The sequence below is a fragment of the Mustelus asterias genome, chromosome 16, assembly GCF_964213995.1.
Source record: "Mustelus asterias chromosome 16, sMusAst1.hap1.1, whole genome shotgun sequence".
In the NCBI taxonomy this organism is placed as follows: Eukaryota; Metazoa; Chordata; class Chondrichthyes; order Carcharhiniformes; family Triakidae; genus Mustelus; species Mustelus asterias.
Window position 1 is genome coordinate 50,541,056 of NC_135816.1, and position 20,776 is coordinate 50,561,831.

A 20,776-nucleotide genomic window follows, 5' to 3' on the forward strand; every position below is an offset into this window, starting at 1 on the left:
AATTGCCCGCATTTGGTCCATATCCCTCTATACCCATCATACCCATGTAACTATCTAAATGCTTTTTAAAAGACAAAATTGTACCTGACTCTACTACTACCTCTGGCAGCTTGTTCCAGACACTCACCACCCTCTGTGTGAAAAAAATGCCCCTCTGGACATTTTTGTATCTCTCCCCTCTCACCTTACACCTATGCCCCCTAGTTTTAGACTCCCCTACCTTTGGGAAAAGATATTGACTATCGAGCTGATCTGTACCCCTCATTTTTTTATAGACCTCTATAAGACCCCCCTCAGCCTCCTACACTCCAGAGAAAAAAGTCCCAGTATATCCAGCCTCTCCTTATAACTCAATCTATCAAGTCCCGTTAGCATCCAAGTAAATCTTTTCTGCACTCTTTCTAGTTTAATAATATTCTTTCTATAATAGAGTGACCAAAATTGCACACAGTATTCCAATTGTGGCCTTACCAATGTCTTATACAACTTCAACAAGACATTCAACTCCTGTATTCAATGTTCTGACCGATGAAACCAAGCATGCCGAATGCCTTCTTCACCATTCTGTCCACCTGTGACTCCACTTTCAAGGAGCTATGAACATGTACCCTCGATCTCTTTGTTCTGTAACTCTCCCCAACGCCCTACCATTAACTGAGTAAGTCCTGCCCTGGTTCAACCTACCAAAATGCATCACCTTGCATTTGACTAAATTAAACTCCATCTGCCATTTGTCAGCCCACTGGCCCAATTGATCAAGATCTCGTTGCAATTGGAGATAACTTTCTTCACTATCCACTATGCCAGCAATCTTGGTGTCATTTGCAAACTTACTAACCATGCCTCCTATCTTCTCATCCAAATCATTAATATAAATGACCAATAACAGTGGACCCAGCACTGATCCCTGAGGCACACCACTGGTCACAGGCCTCCAATTTGAAAAACAACTCTCTACAACCACCCTCTGACTTCTGTCAATAAGCCAATTTTGTATCCATATAGATACCTCACCCTGGATCCCGTGAGATTTAACCTTATGCAACAACCTACCATGCGGTACCTTGTCAAAGGCCTTACTAAAGTCCATGTAGACAACATCAACTGCACTGCCCTCATCTACGTTCTTGGTTACCCCTTCAAAAAACTCAATCAAATTTGTGAGACATGATTTTCCACTCACAAAGCCATGCTGACTGTCCCTAATCAGTCCTTGCGTCTCTAAATGCCTGTAGCTCCTGTCTCTCAAAATACCTTCCAACAACTTACCCACCACAGATGTGAGACTCACTGGCCTGTAGTTCCCAGGCTTTTCCCTGCAGCCCTTTTTAAACAAAGGCACAACATTTGCCTCCCTCCAATCTTCAGGCACCTCACCTGTGACTATCGATGATTCAAATATCTCGGCTTGGGGACCTGCAATTTCCTCCCTAGCCTCTCACAGTGTCCTGGAATACACTTAATCAGGTCCCGGGAATTTCTCTACCTTGATGCGCTTTAAGACTTCCAGCACCTCCTTCTCTGTAATATGTACACTCCTCAAGACATCACTATTTATTTCCTCAAGTTCCCTAACATCCATGCTTTTCTCAACAGTAAATACTGATGAGAAATATTCATTTAGGATCTCACCCATCTCTTGTGGATCCGCACATAGATTACCTTGTTGATCCTTAAGAGGCCCTACTCTCTCCCTTGTTACTCTTTTGCCCTTTATGTATTTGTAGAAGCTCTTTGGATTCTCCTTTACCTTATCTGCCAAAACAATCTCGTGTCCCCTTTTTGCCCTCCTGATTTCTCCCTTAACTCTACTCCTACACCCCCTATACTCTTCAAGGGATTCACTTGATCCCAGCTGCCTATGCATGTCATGTGCCTCTTTCTTCTTCTTAATATCCCGAGTCATCCAGGGTTCCCTACTTCTGCCAGCCTTGCCCTTCACTCTAAGAGGAATGTGTTTACCCTGAACCCTGGTTAACACACTTTTGAAAGCATGCCACTTACCAGACATTCCTTTGCCTTCCCACAAACCCCCCCAATTAACTTTTGAAAGTTCCTGCCTGATACCATCAAAATTGGCCTTGCCCCAATTTAGAATTTTAACTTTTAGGCTAGATCTATCATTCTCCATAGCTATCTTAAAACTAATAGCACCCGAACTAAACCCAAGCAGGCACAGGGAGAACGTGCAAGCTCCTCATGGACAGTCACCTGAGGCCAGAATTGAACCCAGGTCCCTGCACTGTGAAGCAGCAGTGCTAACCACCATGCCACTTGGGAAGTATTTACTCACAGCACTCTCTAAATGGGTTTCTCAGCCTTCAAGATAAATATCTCCAATTTTAGCCTCACTTCTCACCATCGTGCATTTGAGCAATACCACATTATTTAGTTAAAACTATGTCTGAATTTCCAGCTTTTTAAATAACTAAATATTTGTGAGGCTTGACCTTAACCCCTCCAAACAGCAGGCACTATTCTCCAACCTCGTTAAAATACTGATTATTGCCTGACAGTTTTTACAACAGATGGCTGGAAGGTTGAAGAGTACTGGATACAACTGATTGCTTAGTTAAAGTTTATTTATTTATTAGTCACAAGTAGGCTTACATTAACGCTGCAATGAAGTTACTTTGAAAATCCCCTAGTCGCCATACTCTGGCGCCTGTTCGGGTACAATGAAGGAAAATTTAGCATGGCCAATTAATCTAACCTGCACATCTTTGAACTCTGGGAGGAAACCAGAGCACCCGGAGGAAATCCATGCAGACATGGGGAGAATGTACAAACTCCACACAGACAGTGACCCAAGCTGGGAATCAAACCCGGGTCCCTGGCTGCCACCATGCCCTATCCTATGTTTATACGGTTCTTTCTCCAATACTGCCAATGTGTCCATTAGACATGGTACATTTTTCGGTAGACTTGCGAAAGATAAAATCTGAATTATATTCTAAAAAACACATTTGCAAAGAAGAGGTTTATAATTTCATCCACCTAGAATAGAACATAGAACATAGAACATAGAACAGTACAGCACAGAACAGGCCCTTCGGCCCACGATGTTGTGCCGAGCTTTATCTGAAACCAAGATCAAGCTATCCCACTCCCTATCATCCTGGTGTGCTCCATGTGCCTGTCCAATAACTGCTTAAATGTTTCTAAAGTGTCTGACTCCACTATCACTGCAGGCAGTCCATTCCACACCCCAACCACTCTCTGCGTAAAGAACCTACCTCTGATATCCGTCCTGTATCTCCCACCACGAACCCTATAGTTATGCCCCCTTGTAATAGCTCCATCCACCCGAGGAAATAGTCTTTGAACGTTCACTCTATCTATCCCCTTCATCATTTTATACACCTCTATTAAGTCTCCCCTCAGCCTCCTCCGCTCCAGAGAGAATAGCCCTAGCTCCCTCAACCTTTCCTCATATGACCTACCCTCCAAACCAGGCAGCATCCTGGTAAATCTCCTCTGCACTCCTTCCAGCGCTTCCACATCCTTCCTATAGTGAGGTGACCAGAACTGCACACAATATTCCAAATGTGGTCTCACCAAGGTCCTGTACAGTTGCAGCATAACCCCACAGCTCTTAAACTCCAACCCCCTGTTAATAAAAGCTAACACACTACAGGCCTTCTTCACAGCTCTATCCACTTGAGTGGCAACCTTTAGAGATCTGTGGATATGGACCCCAAGATCTCTCTGTTCCTCCACAGTCTTCAGAACCCTACCTTTGACCCTGTAATCCACATTTAAATTTGTCCTACCAAAATGAATCACCTCACATTTATCAGGGTTAAACTCCATTTGCCATTTTTCAGCCCAGCTTTGCATCCTATCTATGTCTCTTTGCAGCCTACAACAGCCCTCCACCTCATCCACTACTCCACCAATCTTGGTGTCATCAGCAAATTTACTGATCCACCCTTCAGCCCCCTCCTCTAAGTCATTAATAAAAATCACAAAGAGCAGAGGACCAAGCACTGATCCCTGCGGCACACCGCTAGCAACCTGCCTCCAATCCGAAAATTTTCCATCGACCACCACCCTCTGTCTTCGGTCAGACAGCCAGTTGCCTATCCAATCGGCCAACTTTCCCTCTATCCCACACCTCCTCACTTTCATCATAAGCCGACCATGGGGGACCTTATCAAACGCCTTACTAAAATCCATGTATATGACATCAACTGCCCTACCTTCATCAACACACTTAGTTACCTCCTCAAAAAATTCTATCAAATTTGTGAGGCACGACTTGCCCTTCACGAATCCGTGCTGACTATCTCGGATTAATCCGCATCTTTCTAAATGGTCGTAAATCCCATCCCTAAGGACCCTTTCCATCAATTTACCAACCACCGAAGTAAGACTAACCGGTCTATAATTACCAGGGTCATTTCTATTCCCTTTCTTAAACAGAGGAACAACATTCGCCATTCTCCAGTCCTCTGGCACCATCCCCGTGGACAGCGAGGACCCAAAGATCAACGCCAAAGGCTCTGCAATCTCATCCCTTGCCTCCCAAAGAATCCTAGGATACATTTCATCAGGCCCAGGGGACTTATCGACCTTCAGTTTATTCAAAACTGCCAAGACATCCTCCCTCCGAACATCTATTTCCTCCAGCCTATTAGCCTGTAACAGCTTCTCTTCCTCAAAAACATGGCCCCTCTCCTTGGTGAACACTGAAGAAAAGTATTCATTCATCACCTCGCCTATCTCTACTGACTCCATACACAAGTTCCCACTACTGTCCTTGACCGGCCCTAACCTCACCCTGGTCATTCTTTTATTCCTCACATAAGAGTAAAAAGCCTTGGGGTTTTCCTTGATCCGACCCGCCAAGAACTTCTCATGTCCCCTCCTAGCTCTCCTAAGCCCCTTTTTCAATAGTTTCAATCCTTCTCCATTATAGATAGTGCTAGCCTCATAATGGAAATTGAAACAATGAATTAAGCAGATTATATAATGTCATCTTCGATTTGCAGCCTGTTAAGGCAACAAATGAAGTGCAACAACATGCTCAATTGTTGCATTTGCTCATTAACTAAGGGGACAGTATGTTACTAATAGTGACTTGATGGCTTTTTGTGATAAATAGAAGCAAAGCTTTGAAGTATTCTTCATGGCCCAGAAAATCTATGAGACCAGTAGGAAAAATGTTGCACATTTCAAGCTTTTGGTAGTCGAGGCAATCGCTACATTGTGGTTGTAGCAATGACCTATAAATGAGCTTTAGTGCACAACCAGAAAGGGACAGCAATATTTTGTACCAGTAAGGTTAATGGATGGCATAAAAATCGGACATTCCTAGGTGGCCTCATGTTCATGACATGTACCAAATGTGATTTTAAGAGAATATGAGAAAGGTAGAACAATTTCCATAGAATCTCTGCAGTGCAGAAGGAGGCCATTTGGCCCATCGAGTGTGTACTGACCCTCCGAAAGAGCACTCTACCTTGGCCTGCTCCCCCGCCTTATCCCCGTAACCCTGCGCATAGATCACAGTCAATCCACCTAACTTGTGCATCTTTGGACTAATTTATGTCATGTCTCCTGTTAGAATAATAACATGTTATATCCTAAATATTATATTGTAGATGCTGAAAACGTGAAACAAAAGCAGAAAACATTGAAAGTGTTCAGGATTCTGATTGCATCCGTGGGGAGAGAAGCACGCTTCAGTCAATGTCCTTTCACCAGAATTAAACAGGGGGTGAAGTGGGATTAACCCCCATCCAGTGTGATTTCCATTGGTGGAAGTAACTCACCATTGACCGCTGGCAGGATCTTCTGCTGTTTTGCATGGCTCGCTCGCTCGCCCGCCCTGCTGTTGGAGAACCAGTTGCGGGGGTTGCTTTTGGCAGGATTGGAAAATCTAGCTGGCAGGAAGAGCAGAAAATCCTGCCCAGAGACTTTCTCTCTCCGCAGATGTTGACTGTTTTACCTGCTGAATATTTCCAGTACTTTCTATTTTTATTTGTTATGCCATGGCTGCTCCATATACATCGCTAAATACCTACTATCGGGAGAGGGGAGGGATGCATTTTTATGTCGATACTGCCCTGTTTGCACTTAAAATGAAGTGGCAGCAGGATTAGAATTGTGTTTTGGTTAATGAATGCTGGAGTTCAGATTTCCAGTGTTCAGAATTCTGCGACTGGCAGAAGTGTGACTTAATGCTGCATGGTCATTGATCCTGACTATGGAGGCAGACCTTCATTTTTAAGGCCAGAGTTTCTATGAAAATGTGGCAGAAATCTAAAAATCCCTCCTCCCAAAAAATTGTTCAAACAATGCCAATTAAGAATTTCAAAAGTGAAATCAATGCAGTTTTATTAGACAAGCATATTAGTGGATAATGGAACCAAGGTGGACAGAGGAAACTAATATACAGGACATATCTTATCTAATTGAGCTGCAGAGCAATTCTGTGATTCTGTGGCAATAGATGAGTACTTGACATGTGTGCAAGATTATGGGGAAAGGGCATGGGAATGGCGCGAAGCCACAATGTTTGTTTGGAGAGCCAGTGCAGGCACGATGAGTCAAATGGCCTCCTTCTGCACCAAAACATTTGGGAACTCTGTAGCGGGCTTGAGGGGCTGAATGTCTTACTCCTGTCCATGTGTTCCTTCATAGAGTGCAATAAACAAATGCAATTCGGGATTAAGTGACAACGTTAAGACTTCATTTATCTCTGAGCTCTCGTTGACTATTGTCCATTCCTACTCCCACCAGCAACCCTGGGCAATGCAAATGTGGAGGTAGCCATTTCCAGTGAAAATTGAAGTCATCTTCAGCAACAGTCCGAGAAAGATGAATGGAGGCTTTGGAGACAGTTTTCTGACAGCTACTTGTAGGTTTTCAGCCTTAAATATTTCTCAAATTGGATGTACTTGTTGCAGTTGCCTGCTACTCTAACATGATCTGCTTTTCAGTCCCAGTTCTATTCCCCAATCCTCTTAAGGTGCTGCTGCAGACAATCCTTCACATTTGGCCATGCGTCCAAATTCCTACGCCTAGATCATTAAGCTTCCTATTGGTGAGTGTGTTTCACACTTTCACCTTGCTGATTGTATTCTCACTGGTATCCAGAAACAAGATTGATTGGTTCCATGCTGATTCGTTGAGGTGGTCATTACCCACCTAAAAAGTACTCAAAATGAAAATCACCCTGATAGTTTAATATTGTCCCAATTCATACCATCTAATTATCATGAAGCAGTGTCATTTTACCTTCCTGAGACTTAATTTGTGTGGGTTGAATCTTACGTGCACCCCACCCTCCCCCCCCCCCCCACCGCCCCTTCCCTGCAGGTATGTTTCCCACAGGCTGGCACGTAAAATAGGGCAAGCACCCCCCCCCCCCCCCCCCCCCCCCGCCTCCCCATTATACAGGCCTTATTACTCAACCTTATGTTTGTCTTTGTCATTCTGAGATTGTTGCTTGTTCTGCACACTGTGATCTGGTGCTGCGGGTAGTATGGGTTTTCCAGTGACAGCTTCTCTGTGCTCCATGTTCAGTTCCCTGTTGCATCTGCATCTCAAACTTTCAGGACATTAGTGTGTTGAACTCACTTCGAGGTGCAAGAGATATGTCTGGAAAAACCATCCTACAGATGATTGAAGTTGGCTTCAATGACCCTGCAACTGGAAGAATTTTTACTCTGGATTTACACTACAACCCAATTTTCCAAACCTCTACCCATATTGCAAGTATGAAAATTATGCCCCCCCCCCCGCCCCCCACTCTTGAGTGTTACATCAAAACTGGCATAGACCCCTATTGGCATATGCAAGCAGCTATTCCTCACTATTTCAAGCAGGTGTACTGTGTAGCCAATGAAATCTGCACCAATTGGCCCTTATGCATTCAACATGGAGTCTAGATGCCCTACCCTCCACTACCTTAGAACTATTAAGCAGTCCATAGATGGGAAATTATTACATTTTATATAATCTTAAATATGGTTCCATTATATCCCAGATGATTTAAGTGATTTATTTTAAAAGATAAACATTCAGTGGGAAAAATAGACATGAATGTAAAGTCACCATAGTCCCAGATGACCATGGGCTACTCCCCCTATGAGAGGAAGAACCGACTGGCGGTGATTTAACTGAAGGGTCACCACACCTTAGGCAAAAGGGCTAGGTTGAGAAGCCTTCTTTGTTATGAGAATGGGGAGCCAGTATAGGAATTGAACCAGTATGGTGGTCACATCACTCTGCATCACAAACCAGCAAGCTGAGCTAAACTAACCCTCACAAAACAAGCCACGACATTCCAAACTGCATTTGAAGTACTTTGAGACACATCTAACATATGATGAGACATGATTTAACTGAATTAAAATTTAATTTGAACGCAGATGGAAAGAGTAACAACGAATGATGGATTTAAAATCAGTAAATTAATTTTCTGTCTTTTTACTGTTTGTAGGGCAACTTATTCTGTGCGGGCGCTAAGATCAGATATTTACATGTTGACTCCCTGTGATGGATGAAGCTGTTTTAAATGAGAGGTATGCCAAGGAGAAACTTCAACAAATCTTCTGAAATTTATTGTGGCGTTAAACATTAGAGCAGTGTAATGATTGTGAATATATTTATGAAGTTCTTGGATATCAAATTAATTATAGCAAAAATCAATATTGGAATGGTGCTATATACCACGTTTATAACCAGTGTTAGTTTTCTGTATATTTTCATCATCACATCCTTTAACTTACATGAATGATATAGTTCAATAAGCTGGTGTTTACTACAATATTTAAACCAGTAAACTGACTGCTTTGTATTCCACTGTGAAAAATCTTCATGTATATAAGAGAAAAGAGAGCAGAAAGAGGACAAGCATGCAGTTCAAATGACCTTGTGGGGCTTAGTCATATCCATTCTACTGTCCTCCCATCACTTCTGATCTTAACCTGTTATCTTGAGTAGGTGTAAGAGACACCAGAATGCAATTGTAACTGAAGGCCTGAATGAAGAAGCCATAGTGGCTTCTCAGCAAGGCTAACTTAATAGGGAGAGCAGCAAGGGCCAGAAGAAGTTCAACAAGGTAAGTGGATTTTCTTTTCTTAAATCTCTTGTGGGGCCAGGATGAACAAAATTGCTTCTGCACCCAGAAGGAGAGTTTAGGAATCTCACCTCACCTCGCTGAATGGGGAGGCTCTCCCAACTTCCTCGCAAAAACACTAAAATGCTGGAGACTTATCTTTCAGAACCCCAGATGTGCTTCTTGCTGGGTTCACGTGAGAGACTGATGAAGCCTAAACTGATGGGCAGCACAGTGGCACAGTGGTTAGCACTGCAGCCTCACATCGCCAGGGACCTGGGTTCAATTCCGGTCTTGGGTGACTGTGTGGAGTTTGCATGTTCTCCCTGTGTCTGCGTGGGTTTGCTTCCGGTTTCCTCCCACACTCCAAAGGTGTGCGCGTTAGGTTGATTGGCCATGACAAATTGCCCTTTAGTGCCTGACAGGGGGATTAGCAGGGTAAATGTGTGGGGTTACAGGGATAGGGCCTGGGTGGGGTTGTCATTGGTACAGGCTTGACGGGCCCAATGGCCTCCTTCTGCATTGTGGGGATTCTATGATTCTATAATGCCCAGGAACCAAAATGCTTCAGCGTGTAGCTGGATGGATTGACTGCTCAACTCCTAGTCTGAGTTAAAACTGGAGCTAATTTTGGCAACTATTTCATTAAAATTATAAAAAATGGAAACCTGATACTGTAACAGTTGCAACTGTGAATGAAAAAGATACAAAGTAAACCAATTGTTATAACCATTATAATATATATATTTATGTTTATCCAGTAGTTCCAATTCAAGCTATCATCTCACAAGCAATACTTGTGCATTGTATACAACCTGTTAACGTTTGACAGAAAAGTGGATGACATTGCATTCAGTACAAGCTTAACACTATTATTGAATTTGAGAGTGTTTCAAGTACACAATATCTGATTTCACACTTATATGTGTATAGTTAAAATACTGAACACGTATCATTATACTATCCGACAGCTCTTTATTAAAGTACATTAGCTTTGAAAATTTAAAGGCATTCGAATGAATTTATGTCAGGTTGTTTTGGGAAGCACGTTACAGAATAAAAATCACACTCCATCATATATTATTGTCAACAATTTACATGGTGTAAACACACAGCTGACAATAAAGCAGCAACACTTTTTGATGGCTTTATGTACTCAACTATTTGATTGAGTGTAGCCATCATTATAGGGATGGTTACTTACTAAAATAATGAATTGACATGCAGCCCCAACTATGCATTAGCGGTACTGATTCCAGATATTTTGATGGCTTAGCTGCAGTTTCCATGGTTACCTGCTGTTCTGATTGGTTGTCTCCATGGAAACAGCGGTCACTCAATCAAAAAGACACACCAGTAACAAACTTTTACTATCTCCCGTTTCCTCTCCATACTAGTAATTTTTCTGACATAACCTTGATATTAAGTAAGGGGAGTATTGAGAAAGAGGTGTCTAAAATCACACGGGAAAACTGATTGTAAGTTCACCGTGTCTGAGATAACCATCATTTTATTTCTGAGTTTGGTGTCAGTTACATGAGCACTGACCATGAACGGTATACTTTGCATAGAACGTAAGAAACAATACTTTTCACTGCATCCCAATACATGTGACAATAATAAATCAATCAATTCAATCAATGATGAGGACCCACATCTTAACTACAGTATTGAAAGGATCAATGAAAGATCGGCAGTAGACAAGAAGTGTCAAGGTTTCAGGGTGTTCATTATTGCCTCCCTTACTGTACTGATGTGCTCTATGAGGAGCTGGAGAAAAAAAGAAAACAAGTGCAACACTTGCATTTCCAATCTCCAAGCACCACAAAATGATTTACATCCATCGAAGCACTTGTAGCCACAATTTTAATGTAGGAAAAAAATTCACTTCTCCAGCAATGGCAGGAAGAAACATGTTTCTGTTACAAAGAAGACAAGGGTGGAGGTGACCCAAGAGGTCAACAACTTGAGCATTATGGCACACCCATGGATTCAGTGCAAAAAATGCTTTAATGATATTACCAGGTCAGGCAAAGTGAGTACAGTTGTAAACTCACCTATACTGGTTCTGCACATCATCCCATCCACACACTCTGCCTTGTGGACTACTGCATTACATCACTCCTCTTATCTTGCTCCCTTCTCTTTCCATGTACTTTCTCACACCTTAATTCTCTCCATCGACCACCCTCATCCTCTTCATTTAGTTCCTCTTCATGATCTCATGGAGATCAATCTCTTAAGAGGAACTGATTTTCTCTGAGGTCACACCATCACAGGACTCTCACTAGCCACTCATTGACTCAGGTACTTGCACTTTGGTGGGGCCAGTTAGACATGGGATTTCACCTAGTGACTGACTCAAAGTTTAGAATTAAGCAAGAATTAAGATGGTGGTGGAAAGAAACTGTGGAGTGTCCACGTGGGGGAATGTAGTCTTTTCTAGTTGTGTCCAGCTGGACTCAGATGCTGCACTTTGGGGATGTTGATAAAAAGGAGTTTCATTAAGGAAAAGCAGAGAATGTGGGATGCACCTTCCAAGTAAGGGTCAAAATAGTTTTTGGAAGGCTATCTTTTTATTTTTGAAGCTACATTTTGCTTTCCAGGGGCTCCTTTTTCATTGGCACTAATTTCTTTATTGGATGATGCAGTCACATAGTAACATGATTTCTGTATGGTGTTGACATATGGGATATTAGGGCTCAGACCGAAGCAGATTTAGAATAACTTAATATCCTCGATAATGGCTACCCCTCCAATAAATGTAAAACTACGACACACAAGGAAAGCATTAATTTCTAGACACCAGGGTATTTAAATTGGCAATAAGTATAAGGTCATAGGTATACAAGAGGTTTTCTTTTTAAAAAAATAGCATTTTCTAGTCCCAGACACACTTGCTGTGAGGCAGCAGTGCTAACTTCTATACACAGAGAGCAATCACCCTAAACACACCTTACTGTTTGCGGAAGACAGTTCAAAACCTCTGCCATCTTTTGTGTATAGAAGTGTTTCCTGATTACAGTCTCAAGCGATCTGGTTCTAATTTTTAGTTTATCCTAGCTAATCCTAGACTCCCCTCAATTAATTGATCGTTTTCCTGATGACATTTATTGAATGTAAAGCACTTTGTGATGTCTTAAGGTCATAAAAAGCACTATAAAAATATAAGTTGTTCATTACTGTTTGAGTTCTTAATTTATACAAAATGGTCTGCTGTATTTGCTCTTGTCTTTCCTCCTCTTCTTCCTCCTCCACTCCCTGGAATTGTCTGCAGACATCCTGCCTCATTTCTCCTGTGGGTCTAAACTTCGACACTGTGCAGTATTGTGCAGAGTGCAATGTACAATGATTAATCTGACTTTTGGGTACTGAAGGATGCCTTCAGATCTGTCTGGGCATCTGAAGCATATCATCAGCAAGCTGATGGCTTGTTTACTGAAACATCCCATGGTATAGCATTCATTATAGCGCTATTGGGCTTCAGTCACTGTCAACAGGCGTTTTTGAAGGGGAATGTTCCTTGTCTCCAAGCAACCACCCTTTAAGTGCACTTGAAAGTTCAAAGGTCTCAAGGAGGTTGGGTGTCACAAGACAAACAACATCTTAGCAGCTGCCCAGGAATCTGGTGCACTGACAAAAATAACCCGATGGTTTCACACCAGCTGCACATGGATGGAGTGAAGGCCTTTGCGGATCACAAATATTCCTGAATTATTTGGTATTGAGGTGGTGTGTTGCTATGTGTGTGCAGTCAGTTATACTTGTATCTGTTTGAAGCCAGCCAGAGATGCAAACCTTACCACCCACACATTCTAACTTTCATTATTCCAGTCTAACTGCACACACAATTGTTGGCTGTGGTGAGCATCCATCAGTCACCAGACTTATGCACTTCCAGCCACTGACTGGGATTCGGAGATGTATCTCCAGTAGAACACTGGAAAAACCAATGGCACAAGGGTTGAGGGTGGTTATTCTCACAGGCACTGGTGAAGCATAGCTACCAAGTCCAGCTGGGAGGAAACAGCAGCTGTGTGCCTGACTTGACAACCTGAGCCAACGCCAGCATTCAGAAATGTCAAGGAAACATCTGCCTGTAGACCCTGTGTAATGGTCAATGCCTCCTGTGAGCTGCCCCCTCTCTGCTGCCACCCTTCTGTGCTTCTCCCCTTCTGCTGCTTCCCCTCTCTGCTGCCTTCTATCTGCTGCTTCCCCTCTCTGCCACTCCCCTATCTGCCGCCTATCTCTCTGTCGCTCCCCTCTCTGTTTCTCTCCTCTCTGTCATTCCCCTCCCTGCTGCTGCCCTCTCTCTTTCTCTCCCCTATGCGCTCTCCTCACTGCTGCTCCCCTCTCTGTTTCTCTGCTCTCTTGTCACTCCCTTCTCTGCCGCTCCCCTTTCTGCCGCTCCCCTCTCTGTTTCTCTCCCCTCTGCTGCCCACCTCTCCGCTGTTCCTTCTCTGCAGACCATCTGCAGGGCTCTGAATAGCAAGCTGCTGCTGCCACTGCTTATCATATTGTGTCTCGCTCAAGATCAAATTTCACACAGCTAGTTCCGATGAAATTCGGAAAGCCTCCAAAGTGTAGAAAGGAAATACAAAAAAGTACTGTGAATAAATCTTTTCCAGTTAGTAGGTAAGAACTCACTGTAAAGACTAACTATTTAATTCAGCATCTTATACAAGACACTAGTTAGACCTCAGGTGGATTATTGTCTATAATTCTGTGCACCACACTATAGGAAGGGTGTGAGTGAACTGGAGAGAATGGAGATGAGGTTCACAAGAATGGTTCCAGGGTGAGAAATTTCAATTAAGAGGATAGATTGGAGAGGTTGGGAGCATTCTCCTTGGAGAGAAGAAGATGAAAAGGATCCAAAAGAGAAAATGCTGGAAAATCTCAGCAGGTCTGGCAGCAATTGTACGGAGAGAAAAGAGCTGACGTTTCGAGTCCAGTAAGAAGTTTAACAACACCAGGTTAAAGTCCAACAGGTTTATTTGGTAGCAAAAGCCACACAAGCTTTCGAGGCTCTGAGCCCCTTCTTCAGGTGAGTGGGAATTCTGTTCACAAACAGAACTTATAAGACACAGACTCAATTTACATGAATAATGGTTGGAATGCGAATACTTACAACTAATCCAGTCTTTAAGAAACAAAACAATGGGAGTGGAGAGAGCATCAAGACAGGCTAAAAAGATGTGTATTGTCTCCAGACAAGACAGCCAGTGAAACTCTGCAGGTCCACGCAACTGTGGGAGTTACAAATAGTGTGACATAAATTCTGATTCTAGGATCGCATGATAAAGACTCAGGAGGAAAAAAGCAGAAATATTTATGTGAAATAGTGTGACATAAACCCAATATCCCGGTTGAGGCCGTCCTTGTGTGTGCGGAACCTGGCTATCAGTTTCTGCTCCGCGACTCTGCGCTGTCGTGTGTCGCGAAGGCCGCCTTGGAGAACGCTTACCCGAATATCAGAGGCCGAATGCCCGTGACCGCTGAAGTGCTCCCCAACAGGAAGAGAACAGTCTTGCCTGGTGATTGTCGAGCGGTGTTCATTCATCCGTTGTCGCAGCGTCTGCATAGTTTCCCCAATGTACCATGCCTCGGGACATCCTTTCTTGCAGCGTATCAGGTAGACAACGTTGGCCGAGTTGCAAGAGTATGTACCGTGTACCTGGTGGATGGTGTTCTCACGTGAGATGATGGCATCTGTGTCGATGATCCGGCACGTCTTGCAGAGGTTGCTGTGGCAGGGTTGTGTGGTGTCTTGGTCACTGTTCTCCTGAAGGCTGGGTAGTTTGCTGCGGACAATGGTCTGTTTGAGGTTGTGCGGTTGTTTGAAGGCAAGAAGTGGGGGTGTGGGGATGGCCTTGGCGAGATGTTCGTCTTCATCAATGACATGTTGAAGGCTCCGGAGGAGATGCCGTAGCTTCTCCGCTCCGGGGAAGTACTGGACAACGAAGGGTACTCTGTCCACTGTGTCCCGTGTTTGTCTTCTGAGGAGGTCGGTGCGGTTTTTCGCTGTGGCGCGTCGGAACACATGGAGCAGTTGAACCAGGAGCGCTCCTCGTCACAATGGATGTCTCGGCACTCTACACCAGCATCCCCCATGACGATGGCATTGCTGCAACGGCCTCAGTGCTCAGCGCCAACAACTGCCAGTTTCCAGATGCAATTTTACATCTCATCCGCTTCATCCTGGACCACAATATCTTCACCTTCAACAACCAGTTCTTCATCCAGACACACGGAACAGCCATGGGGACCAAATTTGCACCTCAATATGCCAACATCTTCATGCACAGGTTCGAACAAGACTTCTTCACCGCACGGGACCTTCAACCGGTGCTATACACTAGATACATCGATGACATTTTCTTCCTTTGGACTCATGGTGAACAATCACTGAAACAACTCTATGATGACATCAACAAGTTCCATCCCACCATCAGGCTCACCATAGACTACTCTCCGGAATCGGTTGCATTCTTGGACACGCGCATCTCCATTAAGGACGGTCACCTCAGCACCTCACTGTACCGCAAGCCCACGGATAACCTCACGATGCTCCACTTCTCCAGCTTCCACCCTAAACACGTTAAAGAAGCCATCCCCTACGGACAAGCCCTCCGTATACACAGGATCTGCTCGGATGAGGAGGATCGCAACAGACACCTACAGACGCTGAAAGATGCCCTCATAAGAACAGGATATGGCGCTAGACTCATTGATCAACAGTTCCGACGCGCCACAGCGAAAAACCGCACCGACCTCCTCAGAAGACAAACACGGGACACAGTGGACAGAGTACCCTTCGTTGTCCAGTACTTCCCCGGAGCGGAGAAGCTACGGCATCTCCTCCGGAGCCTTCAACATGTCATTGATGAAGACGAACATCTCGCCAAGGCCATCCCCACACCCCCACTTCTTGCCTTCAAACAACCGCACAACCTCAAACAGACCATTGTCCGCAGCAAACTACCCAGCCTTCAGGAGAACAGTGACCAAGACACCACACAACCCTGCCACAGCAACCTCTGCAAGACGTGCCGGATCATCGACACAGATGCCATCATCTCACGTGAGAACACCATCCACCAGGTACACGGTACATACTCTTGCAACTCGGCCAACGTTGTCTACCTGATACGCTGCAAGAAAGGATGTCCCGAGGCATGGTACATTGGGGAAACTATGCAGACGCTGCGACAACGGATGAATGAACACCGCTCGACAATCACCAGGCAAGACTGTTCTCTTCCTGTTGGGGAGCACTTCAGCGGTCACGGGCATTCGGCCTCTGATATTCGGGTAAGCGTTCTCCAAGGCGGCCTTCGCGACACACGACAGCGCAGAGTCGCGGAGCAGAAACTGATAGCCAGGTTCCGCACACACAAGGACGGCCTCAACCGGGATATTGGGTTTATGTCACACTATTTCACATAAATATTTCTGCTTTTTTCCTCCTGAGTCTTTATCATGCGATCCTAGAATCAGAATTTATGTCACACTATTTGTAACTCCCACAGTTGCGTGGACCTGCAGAGTTTCACTGGCTGTCTTGTCTGGAGACAATACACATCTTTTTAGCCTGTCTTGATGCTCTCTCCACTCCCATTGTTTTGTTTCTTAAAGACTGGATTAGTTGTAAGTATTCGCATTCCAACCATTATTCATGTAAATTGAGTCTGTGTCTTATAAGTTCTGTTTGTGAACAGAATTCCCACTCACCTGAAGAAGGGGCTCAGAGCCTCGAAAGCTTGTGTGGCTTTTGCTACCAAATAAACCTGTTGGACTTTAACCTGGTGTTGTTAAACTTCTTACTGTGTTTACCCCAGTCCAACGCCGGCATCTCCACATCATGTTTCGAGTCCAGACAACCCTTTGTCAAAGCTAAAAAGCATAGAAAGTGGGAGATATTTATACTGCAGAGTGAAGGAAGGAAAGATGAATCATAGCCACAAAAACAAGGGGAAAAGCTGCTAATGGCAGTCCATAGAGAGAATAAAGGGTGTGAATGGCCAAACAGCAGAGAAGCTGAAATCAGAGAGCAAGCTGTGACAGATGAAGATGTGGGGGGAAGTGGGGGGGGGGGGGGGGGGGGGGATGGGTGGGAGAGAGGTAAAATTGAGAAAAAGGGGGAAAGGGGAAGAGAAGGGGGGAAAAAGTAAGGAAAGGGGGGATAAAATAGGAGGAAAGAGTGAGGGGGAAGAAAAATAAAGAAAGACAATAAAGAAGTAAAAAGTAGAGAACAGTTAAAAATTAAATGACATGAAAACAAAGGGGGCGCGGTGGGGTAAAGCTAATCATCTGAAGTTGTTGAATTCGATGTTGAGACTGGAAGGCTAGCCAGAAGATGAGATGCTGTTCCACCAGTTTGCGTTGAGCTTCACTGGAACATTACAGCAGGCCAAGGACAGACATGTGAACATTGGAGCAAGATCGTGTGTTAAAATGGCAAGGAACAGGAAGGTCAGGGTCCTGATTGCTTTGACTAGGATTTGACTATTGATTTAGCTTTGACAAAGGGTCATCTTGACTCAAAACATCAGCTCTTTTCTCTCCTTACAGATACTGCCAGACCTGCCGAGATTTTCCAGCATTTTCTCTTTTGGTTTCAGATTCCAGCATCCGCGGAAATTTGCTTTTATCCAAGATTAAAGGGAGGTTTGATAGATTTGTTCAAAATCATGAGGGGCTGGACAGAGTAGATAGGGGAGAGAGTGTTCCCACTTGTAAAAGGATCAAGAATGAGAGGGCACAGATTTAAAGTGATTTTCAAAAGAAGCAAGTGTGATGTGAGAAAAATCTTGGTCAAATGCTGCCTTGATGTCAAGAGCTGTCACTGTCACCTCACCAGAAATAGATAGCAACATAGAACATTTAGTGGAGATCACAATGCAAGATGATAGAGTAAGTTCTCCACGGGTTTTGTGTTGTATTTGATTTTAGTAAGCTCCTACTGTTCAGTAAGTAATGAGAATAGCTGTGCGGAGATTCAGAAAGAGAAACATCTGTGATATTGACATCATGCAATGTATTGGGGATTCTTACCAAAAAATGGCAGAGTTTTGTTTTGGTGAGAAAACAAGTCCTTTCCACCCCGCTGATCATTGGCCCTTCCCCCTCCCACCTGATCATTGGCACCTTCCACCCCCCACAATAATCAGCCCTTCCCCACCTCCCAAATCATTGGCCGCTTTCCCTCCACCCCCAATCATTGGCCCCTTCATCCACCCCCCCAACACCCAGCAGCCATCGCCGGCATCCCCTGTTCCTCTGTCTGCTCCTGGCCCACAACCAAATCTGAATAAATCCCCCCTCGCCCATGAGGCTCCCCTTGGCACAGGTCAGCACTGCCAGGTTGGCATGGGCATGGCGCCAACCTGTCAGTGCCAACCACCTGTCAAGGGGCAATGCTGGGGGCATTGCCAGGCCACTGTCTGGCCATGTCCCTCTCTCCCGGGGACTGTACTCAACCTTCACGACCCTCGGGAGACCCCCATGATAGGTTCACATCTAGGTGAACCTGTTGTAAATGGCGCCGATGTGCCGTCAGACTGACGCCCGCTAAATATTAGATGAAGGGGGATGTCCTGGAGAGAATGCTCACTGATGACATGCTAATGTATTGAAAAGAACTACCTGGGTTCCTGATGCACGTTTCGCTGGCGAGAAGGCTGAAAGATCAGAACTTGGAAACGTGCTGGCATGAATCATGCTTTCCGAGTCACTCCGGATTTTGAGCGCATGCCGCCATTCCCGCGGACGGAGAGCACAGGTTCAAAATCACCCCCATGATCAGCAGGCATGCTTTATCACAGAGAAAAAAATGAAATTTGTCTGTTTTGAAAGGGTGGGAGTTCAGACACATCTGTTGATTTTAAGAGTAATGGAGACAAAATTGGAAATGTGTTTCCATTAGTTGTTAAGAACAAGCTGAATTCAGAAGCACTTGCTTTTGAAGACTGCAGTAACAGATAAGAGTAATGAATGAAGTAGATGATAACATTTTGTTAAAAGCATGTGATCCTAGAAATTGTGCCACAGGCGTTACACAGGAGCTAAGGAGCTGATTATTGTAGGCAGCCAGTACATGTTGATCTCACACTGATATGTGCTACCCACCATATTGAATTGCCCTTCACCAAGGTGTATTGGGAGTATCATATGGAAGTATCAAAAATGCTCATTATAATTTTTCAATTGGGAAATTGGACTTCCCAGTGCCTGATTCACCAATTAATAACTCAATTAGCAAATCACGACTTTCACAGACAAAAGGATGCAAGACTTGTTGCTGCTTTGTTCTTTTAGGCTGCTGGTTAACGCTGTATGTTTTCTGGTCAATTTTCTGCCTTCTACAATTGAATTCTGGGCTGGGATTCTCCCAAAAAAATTCTAAGTTCCCAACATGTGGGAAAATGGGAGTAAATCCCACCGTTCTTTTAGCGTGATTTCCAAAATGAATCTCCAACACTCTGTGCATCACAGAGTGCCCGAGCGGGATTTACTCTGAAATGCACGGGATGGGGCCTATTCTCACTAACCTGGTGGTGTTTTTTGAAGAAGTGACCAAAATGGTTGACGAAGGAAGGGCCGTGGATGTTGTCTATATGGACTTTAGTAAAGCGTTTGACAAAGTCCCTCATGGTAGGCTAGTGAAAAAGGTTGGATCCCATGGGATAAAGGGGGAGGTGGCTAGATGGGTGGAGAACTGGCTTGGTCATAGAAGACAGAGGGTGGTAGTGGAAGGGTCTTTTTCCGGCTGGAGGCCTGTGACTAGTGGTGTACCGCAGGGCTCTGTATTGGGACCTCTGCTGTTTGTGATTTATATAAATGATCTGGAAGAAGGAGTAACTGGGGTGATCAGTAAGTTTGCGGACGACACAAAACTGGCAGGACTTGCAGATAGTGAGGAACATTGTCAGAGGCTACAGAAGGATATAGATAGGCTGGAAATTTGGGCAAGGAAATGGCAGATGGAGTTCAATCCTGATAAATGCGAAGTGATGCATTTTGGTGGGAATAATGTAACGAGGAGCTACACGATAAATGGAAGAACCATAAAGGGTGTAGAGACGCAGAGGGACCTGGGTGTGCAAGTCCACAGATCTTTGAAGGTGACGTCACAGGTGGAGAAGGTGGTGAAGAAGGCATATGGCATGCTTGCCTTTATAGGACGGGGCATAGAGTATAAAAGTTGGGGTCTGATGTTGCAGATGTATAGAACGTTGGTTCGGCCGCATTTGGAATACTGCGTCCAGTTCTGGTCGCCACACTACCAGAAGGACGTGGAGGCTTTGGAGAGAGTACAGAGGAGGTTTACCAGGATGTTGCCTGGTATGGAGGGGCTTGGTTATGAGGAGAGATTGGGGAAACTGGGGTTGTTCTCCTTGGAAAGACGGAGGATGAGGGGAGACTTAATAGAGGTGTATAAAATTATGAAAGGCATAGATAGGGTGAACGGTGGGAAGCTTTTCCCCGGGTCGGTGGTGACGTTCACGAGGGGTCATAGGTTCAAGGTGAAGGGGGGGAGGTTTAACACAGATATCAGAAGGACATATTTCACACAGAGGGTCGTGGGGGCCTGGAATGTGTTGCCGGGCAAGGTGGTGGAGGCGGACACACTGGGAACGTTTAAGACTTATCTCGACAGCTATATGAACGGAGTGGGAATGGAGGGATACAAAAGAGTGGTCT

The 20,776-nt window shown here is 44.5% G+C and overlaps 1 protein-coding gene across 6 annotated transcripts in view; it reads left to right on the forward strand.

The window, feature by feature from the left end:
- htr4 (5-hydroxytryptamine receptor 4) overlaps window positions 1–20,776 on the forward strand; it is a 184,908-nt gene that overhangs the window by 28,926 nt on the left and 135,206 nt on the right. For 4 of the 6 annotated variants that reach the window (XM_078231103.1, XM_078231104.1, XM_078231108.1 and 1 more), the window contains 2 exons: window positions 6,748–6,865; window positions 8,453–8,534. In XM_078231103.1, the coding sequence (XP_078087229.1) occupies window positions 8,509–8,534 (26 nt within the window). In that variant the 5' untranslated portion in view covers window positions 6,748–6,865; window positions 8,453–8,508. The remainder of the gene's footprint in view (window positions 1–6,747; window positions 6,866–8,452; window positions 8,535–20,776) is intronic. The other 2 variants (XM_078231107.1, XM_078231106.1) reach the window with 1 other exon arrangement.